The following is a 13,355-nucleotide window of genomic DNA, read 5'->3' on the forward strand; positions in this document are numbered from 1 at the left end:
GTAATACTGTGTGGCGTAATTTGAATTGTGCGTACCATTGTGACCATGACACTTCCTTGTTTGACCACACCCCTTTTTCTAGCACACATTGTCCCTTTTTTACGTATGGAAAGGCGCAAATTTATCATTTGCAGGGGGGGTGCCAAAACCCGAGCACCGGCCCTGATTTGTGTGGATCAATTAGAATGACTTACAGAGGTCTTTTACTGTATTCCAGTTTAATACAGTAACAATAACCATTTGAGAATGACATAAAAAAGTAACACTCAAATATTAATGAGTCAACAATCTTATTAAATTATCATTAATTCATAGAGTTGACAATAATTTTGCTCTCCGATTTATATGTATTTCAGCTAGAAAATGATCCAAGGATGTTACAGTTCATGGTGACATGCTTCAGTTATGTGTAGTTCCCAAATACTGTACTGTACATGTCTTATTTTCCTAGCTCGAGGACTAATTATTCAGTGTACTACTGCATATGTAAATGAAGAATAGGGGGTTGGTGCACCTAGCTACCAGACCATGCTGCAGAACTCTTGGACAATATTGTCTTAAATGCTTCTTTCACCTCTTGATTTCTCAGGCTGTAGATCAAAGGATTTAACACCGGTGTCACAACACCATAAACTAAGGCAAAATACTTCAGGTTGGATGAAGTACTCATTGTTTGTCCTACATAAGTGATCATGCTGGTCCCATATAACATTAATACCACGGTCAGGTGGGAAGCACATGTTGAAAAAGCTTTCGATCTACCACCCTCTGAGTGGATTTTTAATATAGATATAATAATACTGATGTAGGACACCACAATGAAAATAAATGGTGCTAACAGAGTAAAAAAACTTGCGAAAAATATAGTCATTTTATGAAAGGCGACATCTCCACATGCCAGCTCTAGAACGGCCAGTATCTCACAACAAAAGTGGTCCAATTGGTTCCCCTTACAGAAGACAAGAGGCTTTGCAATAATGGGCATCACTGTTATAAGGAAATTTCCTGACCACATAATGACTGTTATGATATGACACGCCCTCCAAGTTATTATAGTGGAATAGTGTAAAGGGAAGCGTATGGCAATATACCGGTCATACGCCATCACCGCCAGTAATGAATCCTCGGTGCTCCCTAGGAACAGGCCAGTGTTCATCTGTGCAAAACACCAAATGATGGAGATTCTCCTTCTCATAGAAAATGCATCAAGCAAAATTTTTGGAAGAGTGATGGATGAGTAGCCAAGGTCAATGAAGGATAAATTGCAAAGGAAATAATACATAGGCGTGTGTAACTGAGGACTGATGATAATAGTACATATCATAAAACTATTCCCCAAAATGATCAGTGTATAAATTATTAAGAAGAAGATAAACATGAAAATACAAATCTGCAGGTTCTGAGAAAATCCTGTGAAGATCAATTCTTTCAATAAGGTTTGGTTTCCAAATTCCATGTTCTGAGTCACTATTAGAAACACATATCTCTGTAATAACATCACAAGAGTTGTGTTACTCTTAAATGTTTACTAATATCTGCCCAAAACAATTATTATTATTATTATTATTATTACTACGTTTCATTTATTTACATTCCTTGTGGTACCAACAGTTATATGTTGTTTTTTTATTGTAGCTTTATTGTAGCCTGCCGGTACTGAAAGTTGAAGTAGTTACCATGGTTTCTTCAATAGGGGAAGAATGAAATAAGTGTTTACCTTGCTTCAAAAGTTAAAACTACAGTGATAATGAGTAGGTGACAACTCATTAAGGAATGGGAATCAATGTTTCATGAATTCTCAATTCAAGATATTCCGATACACAGTAGGAGCTCTTGTAATGGGAGGAGTGTGAGTTACCAGCGCATAGGATCCCGGCACTCAAAATACTGATCTCGATGTGTACGAAGCTGACAGGGGTGAGTAAGGGGTGTTCTCCATTCTCCCCAACTCCCTAACCCTAACCCTCCCCGCACCCTAACCCTAACACCTCGGCATGCAGCCTAACCCTAACCCTCCTGCCATCAGCCTAAACCTAATACCCCCTCCCGCAGCTTACCTGCCTTGCAGCATGGTCTCTCCTCACTCGGGATTCAGGCTGTCGGTATTCCAGCACAGGGATTTTATAAACATAAAATCTGACGGCGGATAAGAAGCACTTGGTCCATCCAGCCTGCCCCTTTTTTTTTTACCATATTTTTATCTCAAACCTTATTTGATCCTTATTTCTTTGTAAGGATATCTTTATGCCTATCCCATGCATGTTTAAATTGCTCTACTATCTTAGCCTCTACCACCTCTGATGGGAGGCTATTCCACTTGTCCACTACCCTTTCGGTGAAGTCATTTTTCCTCAAATTTCTCCTGAATCTCCCCCCCCCCCCCTCCAGTCTCAGTGCATGTCCTCGTGTCCTATTACGTCTCTTCATTTGGAGAATGGGACATAAGAAAGATCACAAATACATTATTAGTAAACGACATAGTAGCAACTCAATGCTCAACATTGTCTAAAAAAATATTTTTTGTCATATTTCTGACAGGATAAGCAGTTTCTTTATTTCATTTTATTTTATTTTATTATAATTAGACCATGGCTGAAATGGGTTTACTAAGAAATGGTTGAAACTTAGGCCAAACGTTTATAATGAATACATACAAGTCCATCATGAGCTTACAGAATTTTATGTATCCATTTCTGTAAAGAAACAGATTCTGTTAGTATTAATCTAAATACTCACATACTGTACATACATACATACATACATAAATAAATGAATAGATATTGTACATACATACATACATACATACATACATACATACGTGCATACATATACTGTACACTCACATACATACAGTATATGTGTATATATATATATATATATATATATATATATTGCATCCAGAAAGTATTCACATCTCTTCACTTTTTCCACATTTTGTTATGTTACAGCCATGTTACAGCCTTATTCCAAACTGGAATAAAATATTTTTTCCCATCAAAATTCTACACACAATACCCCATAATGACAATGTAAAAAAAGTTTTTTTGAGATTTTTGCAAATTTAGAAAACTAAGAAATCACATGTACATACATATTCACAGCCTTTGCTCAATACTTTGTTGATGCACCTTTGGCAGTAATTACAGCCTCAAGTCTTTTTGAATATGATGCCACAAGCTTGGCACACCTATCTTTGGGCAGTTTCACCCATTACTCTTTGCAGCACCTCTCAAGGTCCATCAGGTTGGATGAGAAGCATCAGTGCACAGCTATTTTCAGATCTCGCCAGAGATGTTCAATCAGATTCAAGTCTGGGCTCTGGCTGGGCCACTCAAGGACATTCAGAGTTGTCCTGAAACCACTCCTTTGATATCTTGGCTGTGTGCTTAGGGTCGTTGTCCTGCTGAAAAATTAACCATCGCCCCAGTTTGAGGTCTAGAGTGCTCAGGAGCAGGTTTTCATCAAGGATGTCTCTGTACATTGCTGTATTCATCTTTCCCTCTATCCTGACTAGTCTCCCAATTCCTGCTGCTGAAAAACATCCACACAGCATGATGCTGCCACCACCATGCTTCACTGTAGGGATAGTATTGGCCTGGTGATGAGCAGTGCCTGGTTTTCTCCAAACATGACGCCTGGCATTCACGTCAAAGAGTTCAATCTTTGTTTCATCAGACCAGAGAATTTTGTTTCTTATGGTCTGAGAGTCCCTCAGGTGCATTTTGGAACACTCCAGGCAGGCTGCCATGTGCTTTTTAATAAGGAGTGGTTTCCGTCTGGCCACTCTACCATACATTATTTTTTTCTAGAGGTTATTAGTGTTAGCCACTAGTGGGCCTATCACTAAAAAAGGGCTTAGTGTGTGGCGCACTCTTTTGAAATAATTGTTCTATATTAAAAATGTTTAACTTTTATTTCCATACTTAAAAATGGTCACCATAACCAGGCAAAGTATTCAATCTGATAACCTGAAGGTGCAAAAATCGATAGATAAAAGAATTGCCTACGGGACTAAAACCTCAAAATGGTGTCAGCGTCCAATAAATTTAATGTTAGGCAAGAAAAGTTTAAATAATTTACTAAGCCAAGTGAAATATTGTTGAAATTAATCAGTGCTGTTTAGCTACTGTTAAGCTCCCTTCAGAGATTAAATTATAGTGATAATAATATTGTAGACTTAATAGCCTTCTAATAGAGGGGTTCCTATTTCCGCAGAGACCTTCTATCAACGCCTTTCCAGGATAGCAATTCTCGTGTTTATTCCAGGGAGTGAAAAAGGAAAAGAGAGGGGCCCAGTAAATAAATTTGAAGTTTTGTAACATACGGTGACCCTTTACACCAGTCTACTGTTCAAGACTGCAGTAACAGTGTTAATGTAATTTGATACAGTTTGCATCCAACATTCTGCAACAATGTGTGGCTGACAAGACAGTGTGTATTAGAGACCAGATAATAAGTAAGCTGTCTCAAATACTCATGTCAAAAAAGCGCCTATCTGTAAGGGATATTCAAAACATATGTGTATTAATATCTCGTATATTCGTGTCACAAAAAATTGTTAAGAATACAGAAAGAGAATATATACATATATATCTCTATGGTAAGTATTCTACCAGTTTATCATTGCGGCCCACATGTATCTAGTATCACAGCATGCATGTGAGCACAGATGGCAGCTCTGTATTCTGATAGAAAATGGGGTTTGACACGATGGAAATGACCTGTTTGTTTGCTCCAAAACACTGTTGTAATTACTTAACCTTTGAATGGTAAAAGTTATATTGCTAACAATTATAATACAGAACTGTAGAAATTCCTCTCCCATGTTTATAACAAATAATTCACGATTGAAGTTGTTCTCTAGCTCGCAATTCAGATTAAATATCAGCACATCAAAATTATTTTTTGTCCTGATTGATAATTCCTGATTTATACAGGCACATTAGCTAAAAAGTTGGGTTTAAGCGTATTGTACTCTATCCTAGCCAAACAATTGAAAAATGGCTATAAATTAGCATAATTTAGTTGGTATTCCCATACAGGTCTTATAAGATTATAATGAATCACGTATAATGCATCCATATAATGCTATTTGCAAGTTATAAAACTAAAGGTGCAAAAGAGTCCCAGGTGTGTGGGAAACAGATTCCCTTTCTACTTTTGTCCCATGTGCCACTATGGGCAGTGAATGGGAACAATGAGAGCGGGGAAGAGCCGTCCACCTAGGACTGAAAGGAAAGAGCAGTGCGGGCTGCTTCTGCTGTCCACGTTTCACATCCCCCTCCCCTGTTGCATAGGTGCATTGCAGGAGGGCCTGCAGATGTTAAATAGTGGATGAGAGAGCGTCCCTGAATACCTGATTATTGCCACATAATGTGCCTGTAAGAAATCAGGGAGTTCCTCCGGTGGTTGAAGCGAGAAAAGGCTCCGGGATACGTCAGGTGAGATAGAATTCCTGCCCCTCCGTGTGCTATATGTGCCTTGATCCAAGGTTGAACCAAGACTCAGTGTGTTAGCAGGGAGCTGCTGCGGGAGCCGGACGCCGGGTCGGGTAAGATTCCCGTACCTCCGTATTAGATGCGCGCCCACGTCCCGCTAGTTAGTGGATGATGACGTACGTTTCACAGTCAGCTTGTTCACATCAGTAGCGTCAGTGGGGCCAGCGCCTTATTTAAAGCCGGCGCTGTGGGTGTCATAATTGACTGGTAATTAGGATGATCATGTTAGAATAACAGCTGCAAGTATGGGGGCAATTAATTCTCTATTAATCAAACATTAGGAGTCAAGTGGAAGGGCTATGGAGATGTTAGATTGAATATCCTAAAAGCTGACTCCTTTGTAAATGCTGCTTGAACCTCTAAGCTAGTAACATGATATGCAATTTATCAGCAGTCGGTTAGTGTGTAGTCCATAAGTAACTAAATATAAGAAAGCCTTTAATATGTAAATACACACATGTATGAGAGACCTATTAAAGGTAGAGTATACAGAGTGATATAGCCCTGATCTGTAAGAAATATATACCTCTAATGAGATGATATAACTGTGATCTTTATTTAAAGATGACATTCACGCATCTGTATCTAATCCAATATAAAGGGAGTGGAAAGAAACCGATGATTCTCTTATCATAGAAATGAGTCCGGTGAGTAAATCATTCGAGGTGCTGGAACAAGCTAATTGAGCTTAATAATCCAGTCTCCCTCTGGGAGGCCGCATTGTAAAAATGTGTCTCAAAGTAAAACATATAAACCTTATGCACATATTATAATTGAGTTGGTGTCGAGTGTGTAGAAGTGCTGGGACAAGCTAATTAAGCTTAATAGTCCAGTCTCCCTCTAGAGTGCAACATTATAAAAGTGTGTCTCAAAATAAAACATATAAACCTTATACACACATTTTAATTGAGTTGGTGCCGAGTGTGTAGAGAGGTGTGATGCGTATTTTTAAATATTATGATAGTGTGATAAAGTATGTAAAATTAGTGTGGTGTATCTTAAATGCAGTGATTGCTATTATGATAATAAGGGTGTAAAAATAAAGAGATATAAACATATATCCCTATTAGTGACAGCGCTAAGGTGCTGGCTGTATTAATTAATTGCTCATTAGAGCCATATTAATTAATTGGGGATAGGGCAAGTGATGGTGAAATTAATTATAGAGGGACAGGAGGGAGAAAGACATCTATAATATAATTATGTAAATGAAATTAATAAAAAAATAAAAAAATAAAAAAAATTAAAAAAATTATTTTGTTGTTGTGAATAAAGAATCAGAAATAAACAAATTATGAGCTAAGAGTATAATAGGAATATGTAATATATAAGAGAAAGATGTGAAATATGTCTATTAAATTTAGGCCATTGGTAGTAAATTATATGAATTATAGTGAGATGTTGGACTATGACATGGGAATCGTTAAATTGACTAGAAGCAAGACCATGTAAAGTAGAGAAGAAAAGGGGAAGGACAATTCCCCGATATTAAGATATATTCCTACATCCAAATACATGTTATGGTCTAACTAAGTTTGTTAGATGATTAGACTTAATATTAGTCTTTCAAATGATGCCTACACTCGGCTAGAGGATATACCATTCAATAGCTATCAGATATAATATGGATGTATAGTTGGACTAGTAATTTTAGCATGTATACTCTAAAATATACATAAATAGACTAATAATTTGGTCAAACTGCAAAATATATTTGATATGTAAAGATAAATTATTGCATAGGGTATAAATATAGCCCGATTGGGTCAGTAATATAGGTAAAATTAAATTAAACTATAGATGGGTAGGACTATATACAATGCTGTTATGTAGAAAGTACGTTGAAGAGCATAGAGAGGTGTTTATCTGTTTAAAATTATAGTGGTTCCCTTTATACAAACTAGATGGAAACATAATGTTATGAGATAAAGATGGAAACTCAAAGGAAGAAAGAAGATTCCCTGTAGTGGGCACACGCGGACTAGTATACTTTCTTAAAGTCAAATATCTGTTACGATAGATGACCACAGATTCTAAAATATAACTTTTAATATAATTTCTAAAACATGAGCGAAATATAGTGCATGTGAATTGTGAATAATTGTGAAAAAATTAAATAAAGTAAAGTTAATTAAAAAGGCTTAGCCACTGTAATTATGTATTCCTTCACTGTCTCCAATGTTTTAAACAGTGTTTCAGTATTAGTAACAATTTTAGTTGCCAGGTGTCTTGCAATAATACATTTGTATCTGGGAGTGAACAGCTCCTACATGTAATTTAATAGTACCACCACTATTGTAATTTTGACTCCGTGTTTCCAGTGTGCGCATCACTGACTAAAATACACTGTATTATTTTTAATGGTGGGCCATGATATAAAGTGCCTACTCTGAATAATGTATTAATAAGTTTGCTGCTTGGGGGATTGATGTCCCTGTGCTACTGTCCTAGACGATTAGCTATATGGTGACTTGTGTATGTTGATTCTCTCCTTAAGCTACCCTTATTGCTGTCTAACAGAAAATTCACAAACAGTTGGGGCTTATTCTCATTCTCTTCACATATTATTTGTATGTATCATTGATAGTACTCTTTTCTGTATGGCTGTGAGTCATATTTATAAATCATATATCTAGATCAATTGCACATGGTATATTGTGGAATTTTTCGTGCATTCACCATACAGCCAATATTTATTATCAATAATAGTTATTTCTTTGATGTCATAATAAAGATACTCAGTTCTACTTGACATCAATTGTACACGCATGTGGTATATTGTAGAATTTTTATCCAGCATTCACCTTACAGCTGATATTTATCATTGATAGTAGAGCAATTGTTTCTTTGATATCATAATAGAGGTGCTCATTTGACAATCACCCATAAATATTATTCACATATCAATCATACACACATATGTAGTGTATTATTTCCTTATGTCACATTTATCATACAGCAATAATTCATAATAGGATAGTTGGTTATTCAGTGTTGTGTATAGCACATATATTTTCTTTATTTATGATAACGCATAATGCTCTACATACAGGTTCATCCACAATGTAGCTGGGACCACAATATATCCCCTCAATGTTTAGCCGCTATTGCATTCATTAGATGTTAGTTTTACAGGGCCGGCACACTGGGATCTTATACTAAGAAGCCCCAGTGCAGCAATACCCTCGGCTCCCTCACGCAGTGTATATCAGCGGGAAGCCGCTGACCGCGGCTCTCCCATGTGAGACCACCCGCGTGGCTAGGTGTACTGTATAGCGGCCGTCTCCCGTACGGTGAGCATACAATAGGACCCGCGGCGGCAGCAACTACAATTAAAGGCACGAATATTTATCTAAAAGAGCATCCTTGCTAGGTGGGCAACATAAATTGAGCAGTGGCTAGGCTAAGTGTTAAAAGGACACATAGTAAGTGCGTCTGATCCCCTAACGATCGTTTCACATTTGCTTAGTTATAGGAGAGAGGTGTTTATCTGTTTAAAATTATAGTGGTTCCCTTTATACAAACTAGATGGAAACATAATGTTATGAGATAAAGATGGAAAAGGAATGGTATTAGACACAGTGACAGATATATGTGAGAGAAGGAGGAAGGAAGAAGGGGTGGAAGAGAGAGGGTGTATAGGTAGGAGGCTATAGGGGCTTAAAGGGAATAAAAGGCCACAAGGTGTGTTTGAGCAATGAGTTCCTGGAGATAGAGATATAGTGGAATTCAAGTGGGAAGAAAGACCCCATAATTAATGTTTTCGTTTAGGCCTTTTGGTGCCATTGTATTCAATTTAAAAATCCACTTGCTTTCCAGTTTTTGCAGTTCTCTAGAGGTATTTCCTCCTCTTATGCCCATACGTAGTCTCTCAAGACAAAAGAACTTCAGTTCTTGAGGAGACTTAGAATGTTTACGTTGGAAATGTTTTGCAACAGAGGTAATTCTCCTAAATCTCATTGAATCTGCTTCAACATCCCTAATATTGCCCATATGTTCCATTATACGTATTTTGACTATTCTAGTGGTCATGCCTATGTACAGCATTTTACATGGGCATTGGATACAGTAAATGACATTAGTTGTTTGGCAATTAGAGAACTCCTTCATCTGTAGCTCCTCTCCATCTCTATCCTTAATGTCAGGCCTTGTTTCAACATGTGCACACACTGCACATGATCCACATGGGTACGTGCCTTTAATCGTATCCTCTCGTCTTGGAAGACGGCAAAAATGACTCCTAACCAGTTTGTCCCCAATATTGGGTGATTTCTTCCAGCTCATCGCTACTGTTGGACCCAGATTATTGGCCAAATCAGAGTCGTTAAGTAATAGAGGCCAATGTTTGTTAATGATCCCCCTGATTTCCTTCCATTCTTGGCAAATGTCACCTACAAACCGTATTTCGGGTTTCACCGAGGAGTCTTTCAATTGTTTAGATCTTTTGCTCTCTTGGAAGATGATAGACTGCCTATTAATGTTGAGAAGGTGTCTACTGGCTTTTTTAATACACCTCATACTGTGTCCTCTCTCTCTTAGTCTTCCTGTCAATTCCTTACTTTTGATCTCGTATGTATCATTATCTGAACAGTTTCGTCTTAATCTGAGGAACTCACCCCTAGGGATATTCTGAACAGTGGCGGGTAAATGTGAGCTGGTACTGAGTAATAGGCTATTAGTAGCGGTCTTTTTCCTATAAAGTTCTGTTGCCAGCATTTCATTTTTGTCCCTATAAATTCTGAGGTCCAGGAATGGGATGGATTCTCTGCTGATCTCATATGTGAGTTTGAGATTCAGATCATTACTATTCAACCGCTGAATAAACTCTTTCAGTGACTTATCGTCACCCTCCCAGATAACGAAAATGTCGTCTATATAACGCATCCAAGTTATTATTTTGCTGGTAAATGGTTCATTGATCTCATTGAACACCACCTCCTTCTCCCACCATCCCAGATATAAGTTGGCATAAGTGGGTGCGCACGCTGCGCCCATGGCTGTTCCGCGTATCTGGGTGAAGAATGCGTCGGAAAATGTAAAGATGTTCTTATGAAGAACAAAATGCAATAATTGCAATAGGAAGGAATTAAAATCACTGGGGCCTTCCATTTGAAGAAAGTATTCCACCGCAGCGAGGCCTTTTGCATGGTCAATGCTGCTATAAAGAGACTCCACGTCAAGACCAACCAAAAGATAGTTATCCTCTAATTTAACGTCATGTAGTTTCGCAATTACATCACCCGTGTCACGTGTGTAGGAGGGCAAGGCAGTTACATGTTTCCGCAAATGAGTATCAATGAAGATACTAGCCTTCTCTGATACACCCCCTATACCGGACACTATCGGTCTTCCTGGGGGGTTGCTCAAGTCTTTATGCACCTTAGGTAGGAGGTAGAACGTTGGAATCCTAGGATGGTCTACCCGCAGGAAATCATATTCCTGTTGCGTGATCACTTTGTCCTTCAAAGCTTTCTCAATGAGTCGATTAAGAGTTATCCTACAATTGTCAGTGGGATTAAATAGTGTCTTAATATAACATTGAGGATCACTGAGTTGCTTCATGGCCTCCCAGATATACATCTCTTTCGGCCATATGACAATATTACCCCCTTTGTCGGAGGGTTTTACGACCACATCCTCCCATCTATTGATCTCATTAAGAGCTCTGCGCTCCCCTTTGGTAAGGTTATCCATATATCTGGATCCCTTTCTTCGTATCCCATCCAGATCCCTGCTGACCATATCCATAAAGATCTTCACCTCTGGACATATCTGGTCTTGTGGGAAGAAGGTTGATCTTTTCTTGCAGATGGTTCTAGTTCTTGTTTGGGTCTCTCTCGGAGTACTTTCCATGGAGAGCTCTTCTAATATCGAGATCATTTCCTGATCTTGTTCCGTGAGTTCCTCAGAGACTTCCATCCCCTCATGATCCTGAATATTATGTATACCTTGCGGCAGTAAGGAGGAAGATGTGGTCAGTCTTTCCGCTTGTTCCATTGTTTTATTAGCATAAAACTTGGTCAGTAATAATTTTCGGCAGAATAGCTTCGTGTCTTTTTCCCACTGAAAGCGGTTAAAACTCTTTTGTGGGGCAAAGGATAAGCTTTTCTTTAAAACTGCATTCTGATCTTCCGTTAGTATATGTTCTGAGAGATTGATAATTTTGAGGGAAGATTCCCCTGTCAATATTTCCTGTTGTTTATCTTCCTTCTCGGGTATCTACCATACATGTCTGATTGGTGGATTGTTGCAGAGATGTTTGTCCTTCTGGAATGTTCTCCTCTCTCCACAGAGGAACGATGTATCTCTTAAAAAGTGACTATCTGGTTCTTGGTTACCTCCCTGACTATGGCCCTTCTCCCCAGATCGCTCAGTTTAGACGTCTGGCCAGCTCTAGGAAGAGTCCTGGTGGTTACGAACATCTTCCATTTATGGATGATGGCGGCCACTGTGCTCATTGGGACCTTCAAAGCAGCAGATATTTTTATGTACCCTTCCCCAGATTTGTGCCTCAAGAGACAATCCTGTGTCGGTGGTCTACAGACAATTCCTTTGACTTCATGCTTGGTTTATGTTCAGACATGCACTGTCAAGTGTCGGACCTTATAAAAACAGGTGTGTGACTTTCCAAATCATGTCCAATCAACTGAATTTACCACAGGTAGGCTCAAATTAAGCTATTGGAGCATCTCAAGGATGATCAGTGGAAACAGGATGCACCTGAGCTCAATTTGGAAAAGGCTTTGAATACTTATATACATGTGATTTCTTAGTTTTTTTATTTTTAATAAATTAGCAAAAATCTAAACAAAAATGTTCATGTTGTCATTATTGGGTATTGGCCCTCATTCCGAGTTGATTGCTCGCTAGCTGCTTTTAGCAGCATTGCACACGCTAGGCAGCCGCCCTCTGGGAGCGTATCTTAGCTTAGCAGAAGTTCGAACGAAAGAGTAGCAGATTTGCTACTAAAAAATGTCATGCTTTTCTGAGTAGCTCCAGACCTACTCCTATCTTGCGATGACTGCAGTCCGTTTAGTTCCTGGTTTGACGTCACAAACATGCCCTGCGTTCGGCCATCCACTACCCCATTTCTCCAGCCACTCCTGCGTTTTTGCCTGGCATGCCTGCATTTTTTAACCCACTCCCTGAAAATGCAGAGTTGCTACCCAGAAACACCCACTTCCTGGCAATCATACTACGAACACTCGAGCGACTGATAAACGTTGCTCGAGCTTGGGTAAAACTACAAAGTTTTATGTGAAAGTACTTAGCACATGCGTGTAGCGTACCATGCGCATGCGCATAATTGCCTATTTTTCACCTGATCGCTGCGCTGCGAAAAATGGCAGCGAGCGATCAACTCGGAATGACCACCCCTGTGTATAGAATTTGGAGGGAAAAAATAAATTTATTCCATTTTGGAATAAGGCTGTAACAGAACAGAATGTGGAAAAAGCGAAGTGCTGTGAATACTTTCCAGATGCACTATATATATATATATAGTATGTATATACATATATATATATATACAGTATATATATATATTGTGGCATATACAACATTTTTCCATGTGAAAGTAGTGTGGAGGATCCAGACCACGTTTTGAAAGCAGTGGCAGAATCCCAGGGGTGTGATCAGCAGTACCTGGGATGTCTTGATATAAGGGTTTCCAGGTCAGAGTCACCTTGCTCTTGATGGTGGAATAGCTACCCAAGTGAAAGGTCAGGTTGTGTGGGTTAGACTAGGGACCACTGGAGCCTATCAAGAGTCTGCTATGCTGAGAGTGCCTGTATGCTACTGCCTGTAATACTGACTGAATATGGATTTAACTTGCTATGTGGTGATCTGCTGTTCAAA

The 13,355-nt window shown here is 38.7% G+C and overlaps 1 protein-coding gene across 1 annotated transcript; it reads right to left on the reverse strand.

The window, feature by feature from the left end:
• Window positions 1–514: 514 nt before the first annotated feature.
• On the reverse strand, window positions 515–1,456 carry LOC134910778 (olfactory receptor 13C9-like). Its single transcript, XM_063919162.1, has one exon. The coding sequence runs from the start codon at window positions 1,454–1,456 to the stop codon at window positions 515–517; it is 942 nt and encodes a 313-aa protein (XP_063775232.1).
• Between the last annotated feature and the right edge of the window lie 11,899 nt (window positions 1,457–13,355).

The sequence above is a fragment of the Pseudophryne corroboree genome, chromosome 4 (assembly GCF_028390025.1).
Source record: "Pseudophryne corroboree isolate aPseCor3 chromosome 4, aPseCor3.hap2, whole genome shotgun sequence".
NCBI classification, from domain to species: domain Eukaryota; kingdom Metazoa; phylum Chordata; class Amphibia; order Anura; family Myobatrachidae; genus Pseudophryne; species Pseudophryne corroboree.